This window comes from Lampetra planeri, unplaced genomic scaffold, assembly GCF_965212315.1.
Source record: "Lampetra planeri unplaced genomic scaffold, kcLamPlan1.2.h2 scaffold_221, whole genome shotgun sequence".
In the NCBI taxonomy this organism is placed as follows: domain Eukaryota; kingdom Metazoa; phylum Chordata; class Hyperoartia; order Petromyzontiformes; family Petromyzontidae; genus Lampetra; species Lampetra planeri.
In genome coordinates this window covers 72,777-84,921 of record NW_027614979.1, presented here as the reverse complement: position 1 = coordinate 84,921, position 12,145 = coordinate 72,777, and the positions used below count along the sequence as shown (strand labels likewise).

General features: G+C 47.1%; 1 protein-coding gene across 1 annotated transcript in view; it reads left to right on the top strand.

Moving 5' to 3' along the window:
- Window positions 1-418: 418 nt before the first annotated feature.
- Window positions 419-12,145, top strand: part of ARL6 (ARF like GTPase 6) — a 29,092-nt gene continuing 17,365 nt past the window's right edge. Inside the window, exons 1-3 of the mRNA XM_078623340.1 lie at window positions 419-601; window positions 5,861-5,922; window positions 9,800-9,868. Of these exons, the coding sequence (XP_078479466.1) occupies window positions 479-601; window positions 5,861-5,922; window positions 9,800-9,868 (254 nt within the window). The 5' untranslated portion in view covers window positions 419-478. The remainder of the gene's footprint in view (window positions 602-5,860; window positions 5,923-9,799; window positions 9,869-12,145) is intronic.

Here is a 12,145-nt window from a genome sequence, read left to right as displayed (position 1 = left end):
GAGTTAGAGGTGAGTGTTGGTGAGAGTGGTGAGTGAGTAAGTGGTGAGGAGGTGAGGGTGAGTGGTGAGTGTAAAGTGGTGAGTGTAAGTGGTGAGTGAGTGGTGAGTGTAAGTGGTGAGTGGTGAGGGTGAGTGAGTAAGTGGTGAGTGTTGTTGGTGAGTAGTGAGGGTGAGTGGTGAGTGAGTAAGTGGTGAGTGGTGAGTGTTGTTGGTGAAGGTGAGTGGTGAGGGTGAGTGGTGAGGGTGAGTGGTGAGGGTGAGTGGTGAGTGAGTAAGTGGTGAGGGTGAGTGGTGAGGGTGAGTGTGAGTGGTGAGTGAGTAAGTGGTGAGGGTGAGTGGTGAGGGTGAGTGGTGAGGGTGAGTGGTGAGGGTGAGTGGTGAGGGTGAGTGGTGAGGGTGAGTGGTGAGGGTGAGTGGTGAGGGTGAGTGGTGAGGGTGAGTGGTGAGGGTGAGTGGTGAGGGTGAGTGGTGAGTGACGATGCGTCTGCTGGAGCGCCTCGCCTCGTGGTTGGGCGTGAGGCGTCGTGAGCTGCACGTGGTTTGCGTGGGACTCGACAACAGCGGCAAGACCACCGTGGTGAACCAGCTCAAGCCCCTCAGCGTGAGACTATTACCATCATTATACTATACACTACTACACTATACACCACTACTATAGACTAGACCACCGTGGTGAACCAGCTCAAGCCCCACAGCGTGAGATTACCATCATTATACTATAGACTACTACACTATTACACTACACTATACACCACTACTATAGACTAGACCACCGTGGTGAACCAGCTCAAGCCTCACAGCGTGAGATTACTACTATACTACTACACTATTACACTACTACACTATACACTACTACACTATACACTACTACACTGTACACTACTACACTATACACTACTACACTGTACACTACTACACTGTACACTACTACACTATACACTACTACACTGTACACTACTACACTATACACTACTACACTGTACACTACTACACTATACACTACTACACTATACACTACTACACTGTACACTACTACACTGTACACTACTACACTGTACACTACTACACTATACACTACTACACTATACACTACTACACTATACACTACTACACTATACACTACTACACTATACACTACTACACAATAGACTACTACACTATACACTACTACACTATACACTACTACACTATACACTACTACACTATACACTACTACACTATACACTACTACACTACTACACTACTACACTATACACTACTACACTATACACTACTACACTATACACTACTACACTACTACACTACTACACTATACACTACTACACTATACACTACTACACTATACACTACTACACTACTACACTACTACACTATACACTACTACACTATACACTACTACACTATACACTACTACACTATACACTACTACACTGTACACTACTACACTGTACACTACTACACTGTACACTACTACACTGTACACTACTACACTATACACTACTACACTATACACTACTACACTATACACTACTACACTATACACTACTACACTATACACTACTACACTATACACTACTACACTATACACTACTACACACTATCACTATAGACTACTATACACTACACTACTATACACTACTACACTATACACTACTATACACTATCACTATAGACTACTACTATACACTACACTACTACACTACTACACTATACACTACTACACTATACACTACTACACTATACACTACTACACTACTACACTATACACTACTACACTATACACTACTACACTACTACACTATACACTACTACACTATACACTACTACACTATACACTACTACACTACTACACTATACACTACTACACTATACACTACTACACTATACACTACTATACACTATCACTATACACTACTACACTATACACTACTATACACTATCACTATAGACTACTACTATACACTACACTACTATACACTATCACTATAGACTACTACTATAGACTACACTACTATACACTATCACTATAGACTACTACTATACACTACACTACTATACACTATCACTATAGACTACTACTATACACTACACTACTATACACTATCACTATAGACTACTACTATAGACTACACTACTATACACTATCACTATAGACTACTACTATACACTACACTACTATACACTATCACTATAGACTACTACTATACACTACACTACTATACACTATCACTATAGACTACTACTATAGACTACACTACTATACACTATCACTATAGACTACTACTATACACTACACTACTATACACTATCACTATAGACTACTACTATACACTACACTACTATACACTATCACTATAGACTACTACTATACACTACACTACTATACACTATCACTATAGACTACTACTATACACTACACTACTATACACTATCACTATAGACTACTACTATAGACTACACTACTATACACTATCACTATAGACTACTACTATAGACTACACTACTATACACTATCACTATAGACTACTACTATAGACTACTACTACTACACTAGACCACCGTGGTGAACCAGCTCAAGCCTCACAGCGTGAGACTATTACTACACTATTACTATAGACTACTACTACTACGCTATACACTACTACACTAGACTAGACCACCGTGGTCAACCAGCTCAAGCCTCACAGTGTGAGATTACTACACTATTACTATAGACTACTACCATCACTATACTATACACTACTACACTATAGACTACTACACTAGACTAGACCACCGTGGTGAACCAGCTCAAGCCCCACAGTGTGAGATCACCATCACTACTATACACTACTATCACTACCACTACTATAGACTACTACACTAGACCACCTTGGTGAACCAGCTCAAGCCTCACAGTGTGAGATTACTACACTATTACTATCACTATAGATTACTACTGCACTACTATAGACTACTACACTACTAATATAGACTACCATCACTACTACACTACTACTATACTACTAGTACCACTATAGACTACTACACTACACTAGACCACCGTGGTGAACTAGCTCAAGCCCCACAGCGTGAGATTACCATCATTATACTACACTATTACACTACACTATACACCACTACTATAGACTAGACCACCGTGGTGAACCAGCTCAAGCCCCACAGCGTGAGATTACCATCATTATACTACACTATTACACTACACTATACACCACTACTATAGACTAGACCACCGTGGTGAACCAGCTCAAGCCCCACAGCGTGAGATTACCATCATTATACTACACTATTACACTACACTATACACCACTACTATAGACTAGACCACCGTGGTGAACCAGCTCAAGCCCCATAGCGTGAGATTACCATCATTATACTACACTATTACACTACACTATAAACCACTACTATACACTAGACCACCGTGGTGAACCAGCTCAAGCCCCACAGCGTGAGATTACCATCATTATACTATAGACTACTACACTATTACACTACACTATACACCACTACTATAGACTAGACCACCGTGGTGAACCAGCTCAAGCCCCACAGTGTGAGATCACCATCACTACTATACACTACTATCACTACCACTACTATAGACTACTACACTAGACCACCGTGGTGAACCAGCTCAAGCCTCACAGTGTGAGATCACCATCACTACTATACACTACTATCACTACCACTACTATAGACTACTACACTAGACCACCGTGGTGAACCAGCTCAAGCCCCACAGTGTGAGATTACTACACTATTACTATCACTATAGATTACTACTACACTACTATAGACTACTACACTACTAATATAGACTACCATCACTACTACACTACTACTATACTACTAGTACCACTATAGACTACTACACTACACTAGACCACCGTGGTGAACCAGCTCAAGCCACACAGCGTGAGACACACACCACTACTATACTATCACTATACACTACCATCACTACACTACTAGTATCATCACTATAGACTACCATCACTACACTAGACCACCGTGGTGAACCAGCTCAAGCCCCACAGCGTGAGATTACCATCATTATACTACACTATTACACTACACTATACACCACTACTATAGACTAGACCACCGTGGTGAACCAGCTCAAGCCCCACAGCGTGAGATTACCATCATTATACTACACTATTACACTACACTATACACCACTACTATAGACTAGACCACCGTGGTGAACCAGCTCAAGCCCCACAGCGTGAGATTACCATCATTATACTACACTATTACACTACACTATACACCACTACTATACACTAGACCACCGTGGTGAACCAGCTCAAGCCCCACAGCGTGAGATTACCATCATTATACTATCACTACTATAGACTACACTACTACACTATAGACCACCGTGGTGAACCAGCTCAAGCCCCACAGCGTGAGATTACCATCATTATACTATAGACTACTACACTATACACTACCATCACTATACACTACCATTACTACCACTACTATAGACTACTACACTACCACTACTACTACACTATCACTATACACTACTACACTATCACTATACACTACTATACTATCACTATTACACTATACACTACTATAGACTACCACTATAGACTACCATCACTACACTAGACCACCGTGGTGAACCAGCTCAAGCCCCACAGCGTGAGATTACTACACTATACACTACTACACTATACTATAGACTACTATAGACTACTACTACTACACTATACACTACTACACTATACTATAGACTACTATAGACTACTACTACTACACTATACACTACTACACTATACTATAGACTACTATAGACTACTACTACTACACTATACACTACTACACTATACTATAGACTACTATAGACTACTACTACTACTACACTATACACTACTACACTATACTATAGACTACTATAGACTACTACTACACTATACACTACTACACTATACTATAGACTACTATAGACTACTACTACTACTACACTATACACTACTACACTATACTATAGACTACTATAGACTACTACTACACTATACACTACTACACTATACTATAGACTACTATAGACTACTACTACTACTACACTATACACTACACTACTATAGACCACCGTACTATACTATGGTTGTTGTTATTTTGTGGTTGTTGACATGTTGTTGATGTTGACATGTGGATGTTGTTGTTGATATGTAATTGTTGTGATTGTTGTTGTGGTTGTTGTTGACATGTTGTTGATGTTGACATGTGGATGTTGTTGTTGATGTGTAATTGTTGTTGTGATTGTTGTTGTGGTTGTTGTTGATTTGTGGTTGTTGTTGATGTTGATATGTGAATTTTGTTGTTGATATGTAATTGTTGTTGTGATTGTTGTTGTGGTTGTTGTTGATTTGTTGTTGATGTTGACATGTGGATGTCGTTGCTGTTATGTAATTGTTGTTGTGATTGTTGTGGTGGTTGTTGTTGATTTGTTGTTGATGTTGATATGTGGATGTCGTTGTTGAAATGTAATTGTTGTTGTGATTGTTGTTGTGGTGGTTGTTGTTGATTTGTGGTTGTTGTTGATGTTGATATGTGAATTTTGCTGTTGATATGTAATTGTTGTTGTGATTGTTGTTGTGGTGGTTGTTGTTGATTTGTGGTTGTTGTTGATGTTGATATGTGAATATTGTTGTTGTGGTGTTGTGATTGTTGTTGTTGATTTGTGGTTGTTGTTGTGGTTGATGTTGACATGTGGATGTTGTTGATATATTGTTGTGGTTGTTGTTGTTGACATGTGGATGTTGTTGTGGTTGTTGTTGATATATTGTTGTGGTTGTTGTTGTTGACATGTGGATGTTGTTGTGGTTGTTGTTGTTGTCAGGCTCAGTCCCAGGACATCGTCCCGACCATCGGATTCAGCGTCGAGAAATTCACAACAGCAAGGTGACAGCACCAGCGGGTGCCAGGCTAGGTGCATGAGGCGGTCACGTGACAGACCCAGCAGGTGCCAGGCTAGGTGCATGAGGAGGTCACGTGACAGACCCAGCAGGTGCCATGGATTGACTGCTGTGCCAGGCTAGGTGCATGAGGAGGTCACGTGACAGACCCTGCAGGTGCCATGGGTTGACTGCTGTGCCAGGCTAGGTGCATGAGGCGGTCACGTGACAGACCCAGCAGGTGCCAGGCTAGGTGCATGAGGAGGTCACGTGACAGACCCTGCAGGTGCCATGGGTTGACTGCTGTGCCAGGCTAGGTGCATGAGGCGGTCACGTGACAGACCCAGCAGGTGCCAGGATAGGTGCATGAGGAGGTCACGTGACAGACCCAGCAGGTGCCATGGATTGACTGCTGTGCCAGGCTAGGTGCATGAGGTGGTCACGTGACAGACCCAGCAGGTGCCATGGGTTGACTGCTGTGCCAGGCTAGGTGCATGAGGCGGTCACGTGACAGACCCTGCAGGTGCCATGGGTTGACTGCTGTGCCAGGCTAGGTGCATGAGGCGGTCACGTGACAGACCCAGCAGGTGCCAGGCTAGGTGCATGAGGAGGTCACGTGACAGACCCTGCAGGTGCCATGGGTTGACTGCTGTGCCAGGCTAGGTGCATGAGGCGGTCACGTGACAGACCCAGCAGGTGCCAGGCTAGGTGCATGAGGAGGTCACGTGACAGACCCAGCAGGTGCCATGGATTGACTGCTGTGCCAGGCTAGGTGCATGAGGTGGTCACGTGACAGACCCAGCAGGTGCCATGGATTGACTGCTGTGCCAGGCTAGGTGCATGAGGCGGTCACGTGACAGACCCAGCAGGTGCCAGGCTAGGTGCATGAGGAGGTCACGTGACAGACCCAGCAGGTGCCGTGGGTTGACTGCTGTGCCAGGCTAGGTGCATGAGGTGGTCACGTGACAGACCCAGCAGGTGCCATGGGTTGACTGCTGTGCCAGGCTAGGTGCATGAGGTCACGGGACAGACCCTGCAGGTGCCATGGGTTGACTGCTGTGCCAGGCTAGGTGCATGAGGAGGAGGTCACGTGACAGACCCTGCAGGTGCCATGGGTTGACTGCTGTGCCAGGCTAGGTGCATGAGGAGGAGGTCACGTGACAGACCCTGCAGGTGCCATGGGTTGACTGCTGTGCCAGGCTAGGTGCATGAGGAGGAGGTCACGTGACAGACCCTGCAGGTGCCATGGGTTGACTGCTGTGCCAGGCTAGGTACATGAGGAGGAGGTCACGGGACAGACCCAGCAGGTGCCATGGGTTGACTGCTGTGCCAGGCTAGGTGCATGAGGAGGAGGTCACGGGACAGACCCAGCAGGTGCCATGGGTTGACTGCTGTGCCAGGCTAGGTGCATGAGGTCACGGGACAGACCCTGCAGGTGCCATGGGTTGAATGCTGTGCCAGGCTAGGTGCATGAGGAGGAGGTCACGGGACAGACCCAGCAGGTGCCATGGGTTGACTGCTGTGCCAGGCTAGGTGCATGAGGTCACGGGACAGACCCTGCAGGTGCCATGGGTTGAATGCTGTGCCAGGCTAGGTGCATGAGGAGGAGGTCACGGGACAGACCCAGCAGGTGCCATGGGTTGACTGCTGTGCCAGGCTAGGTGCATGAGGTCACGGGACAGACCCTGCAGGTGCCATGGGTTGACTGCTGTGCCAGGCTAGGTGCATGAGGAGGAGGTCACGGGACAGACCCAGCAGGTGCCATGGGTTGACTGCTGTGCCAGGCTAGGTGCATGAGGTCACGGGACAGACCCTGCAGGTGCCATGGGTTGAATGCTGTGCCAGGCTAGGTGCATGAGGAGCAGGTCACGTGACAGACCCTGCAGGTGCCATGGGTTGACTGCTGTGCCAGGCTAGGTGCATGAGGAGCAGGTCACGTGACAGACCCTGCAGGTGCCATGGGTTGACTGCTGTGCCAGGCTAGGTGCATGAGGAGGAGGTCACGTGACAGACCCTGCAGGTGCCACGGGTTGACTGCTGTGCCAGGCTAGGTGCATGAGGAGGAGGTCACGGGACAGACCCAGCAGGTGCCATGGGTTGACTGCTGTGCCAGGCTAGGTGCATGAGGAGGTGGTCACGTGACATACCCAGCAGGTGCCACGGGTTGACTGCTGTGCCAGGCTAGGTGCATGAGGAGGTCACATGACAGACCCTGCAGGTGACATGGGTTGACTGCTGTGCCAGGCTAGGTGCATGAGGTGGTCACGTGACAGACCCTGCAGGTGCCATGGGTTGACTGCTGTGCCAGGCTAGGTGCATGAGGAGGAGGTCACGTGACAGACCCTGCAGGTGCCATGGGTCGACTGCTGTGCCAGGCTAGGTGCATGAGGAGGAGGTTACGTGACAGACCCAGCAGATGCCATGGGTTGACTGCTGTGCCAGGCTAGGTGCATGAGGTGGTCACGTGACAGACCCAGCAGGTGCCATGGGTTGACTGCTGTGCCAGGCTAGGTGCATGAGGTGGTCACGTGACAGACCCAGCAGGTGCCATGGGTTGACTGCTGTGCCAGGCTAGGTGCATGAGGAGGAGGTCACGTGACAGACCCAGCAGGTGCCATGGGTCGACTGCTGTGCCAGGCTAGGTGCATGAGGAGGTCACGTGACAGACCCTGCAGGTGCCATGGGTTGTACTGCTGTGCCAGGCTAGGTGCATGAGGAGGAGGTCACGTGACAGACCCAGCAGGTGCCATGGGTTGACTGCTGTGCCAGGCTAGGTGCATGAGGAGGTCACGTGATAGACCCTGCAGGTGCCATGGGTTGACTGCTGTGCCAGGCTAGGTGCATGAGGAGGAGGTCACGGGACAGACCCAGCAGGTGCCATGGGTTGACTGCTGTGCCAGGCTAGGTGCATGAGGAGGAGGTCACGGGACAGACCCAGCAGGTGCCATGGGTTGACTGCTGTGCCAGGCTAGGTGCATGAGGAGGTGGTCACGTGACAGACCCAGCAGGTGCCACGGGTTGACTGCTGTGCCAGGCTAGGTGCATGAGGAGGTCACATGACAGACCCTGCAGGTGACATGGGTTGACTGCTGTGCCAGGCTAGGTGCATGAGGAGGAGGTGCACCTAGCCTGGCACAGGCGCCGTGGTCAGCTGGTGGCGAATGGCGGTGATGTTGAGTGATTAACTCCCTCCGTGTCTCTCCGTGTGTCTCCGTGTCTCCCCGTGTCTCCCCGTGTCTCTCCATGTCTTTCCGTGTGTCTCCGTGTCTCTCCGTGTGTCTCCGTGTCTCCCCGTGTCTCCCCGTGTCTCTCCATGTCTTTCCGTGTCTCTCCGTGTCTCTCCCCGTCTCTCCGTGTCTCTCCGTGTGTCTCCGTCTCTCCCCGTGTCTCTCCGTGTCTCCGTGTCTCCCCGTCTATCCCCGTGTGTCTCCGTGTCTCCCCGTGTCCGTGTGTCCCCGTGTCTCCCCGTGTCTCCCCGTGTCTCCCCGTGTCTCCCCGTGTCCGTGTGTCCCCGTGTCTCCCCGTGTCTCCCCGTGTCCGTGTGTCTCCGTGTCTCCCCGTGTCCGTGTGTCCCCGTGTCTCCCCGTGTCTCCCCGTGTCTCCCCGTGTCCGTGTGTCCCCGTGTCTCCCCGTGTCTCCCCGTGTCCGTGTGTCCCCGTGTCTCCCCGTGTCTCCCCGTGTCCGTGTGTCTCCGTGTCTCCCCGTGTCCGTGTGTCTCCGTGTCTCCGTGTCTCCCCGCGTCTCCCCGTGTCTCCCCGTGTCTCTCCGTGTCTCCCCGTGTCTCCGTGTGTCTCCGTGTCTCCCCGTGTCTCCCCGTGTCTCCCCGTGTCTCCCCGTGTGTCCCCGTGTCTCCCCGTGTCTCCCCGTGTCTCCCCGTGTCTCAGTCTGTCTCTCACTGTGTTTGACATGTCAGGTCAAGGCCGGTACCGCAACCTGTGGGAGCATTACTACAGGTGACAACAACAACAACAACCACAACAACCACAGCAACAACAACAACCACAGCAACAACAACAACCACAGCAACAACAACCATTGCAACAACAACAACCACAGCAACAACAACAACCACAGCAACAACAACCACAACAACCACAGCAACAACAACAACCACAGCAACAACAACCATTGCAACAACAACAACAACCACAGCAACAACAACAACCACAACAACCACAGCAACAACAACAACCACAGCAACAACAACAACCACAGCAACAACAACAACCACAGCAACAACAACCATTGCAACAACAACAACCACAGCAACCACAACAACAACCACAACAACCACAGCAACAACAACAACCACAGCAACAACAACAACAACCACAGCAACAACAACAACCACAGCAACAACAACAACCACAGCAACAACAACCATTGCAACAACAACAACCACAGCAACAACAACAACCACAACCACAGCAACAGCAACCATTGCAACAACAACAACCACAACAACAACCATTGCAACAACAACAACAACCACAGCAACAACCACAACAACAACCACACCAACAACAACTGCAACAACCACAGCAACAATAAAAAAGCGCCACTTTATTCAAATTTTCTTAACATCAAGAATAAAAAATTAACCCGTAAAAATAAAGTTTTTCACTATAAATCCTTTATATGCGTGGCATCAGTTTTATTTTATTATTCATTTCTGTTTTTCTTGAGTAAGAGTTTCATTTTTATCACATTGGTATTTTAAATTAAATATGACATTTTTTTTTTCCTAAAAAGTGGAAAATTTTGGAACAAAAATGTTCACGAAAAGAAATTGTCACGCACAACGAGTCTGTGTGCAAAATGTCAGCTCGATTGGATCACGGGAAGTGGGTTAAAAAACGACCAAAAGTATTGCACGGTCGTAAGCAAGCAAGCAAGCAAGTGAACTTAATATAAAGGATTTAAAAATATATTCGCCTGTGGAGGACGCGGGGATCGATCCCGCGACCTTTGGCATGGGAAGCGAGGGCGCTACCAACTGCGCTACTCCGCCAGGGCCTGTGGAGGTGTCACGCTCTGGGCTCCTACACTGTGACGTTCAGCCAAAGCCATGAATGAGTTGTATTTTAATAAAAAAAAAATCCTAAAAAGTGTAACATTTTGGAACAAAAATTTTCACGAAAATAAATTGTCGCGCACAACGAGTCTGTGTGCAAAATGTCAGCTCGATTGGATCACGGGAAGTGGGTTAAAAAACGACCAAAAGTATTGCACGGTCGTAAGCAAGCAAGCAAGCAAGTGAACTTAATATGAAGGATTTTAAAAAACGCCACTTTTTTAAATTTGTCTTGCTGTGGTTTTCCCCACTTGACGATGATTGCTTGCGCTGCAGTCGAAATCGTGGTGAGAATTGTATTGTTTTATTTTTATTATTTTATTATGTTTTATTTTTATTATTTTATTATTTCCCTTCTACGTGACTTTACCGAAAGAACCAACGACGTTTCGATTGCAACACAAGCAGCAATCATCATCAGATGGGGAAACCCACAGCAAAAAAAAAAAATTGCTGAAATTTTTCTCGCAAGAAATAATTAAATCCTTTATATTAAGTTCGCTTGCTTGCTTAGGACCGTGCAAATCTTTCGGTCGTTTTTTTAACCCACTTCCCGTGATCCAATCGAGCTGACATTTTGCACACAGACTCGTTGTGCGTGACATTCCAAAATGTTACACTTTTTAGGAATTTTTTTTTTAATTAAAATAGAACTCATTCATGGCTTTGGCTGAACGTCACAGTGTAGGAGCCCAGAGCGTGACACCTCCACAGGCCCTGGCGGAGTAGCGCAGTTGGTAGCGCCCTCGCTTCCCATGCCAACGGTCGCGGGATCGATCCCCGCGTCCTCCACAGGCGAATATATTTTTAAATCCTTTATATTAAGTTCACTTGCTTGCTTGCTTACGCGCTTACGACCGTGCAAATCTTTCGGTCGTTTTTTAACCCACTTCCCGTGATCCAATCGAGCTGACATTTTGCACACAGACTCGTTGTGCGTGACAATTAATGTTCGTGAATTTTTTTCCTAAATTTTAAACTTTTTAGGACAAAAATATATTTAATTACCAATTGCTTAATGGTGCAATGCAATCATCTGACCCATAGGTGGCAGCCATCTCAAGCCAGAGGACGAGAGGACTCTAGCCGCCACGCATGTAAAGGATTTAGAGTGAAACACTTTGTTTTTACGGGTTAATTGTTTTTTTTGCTCAAA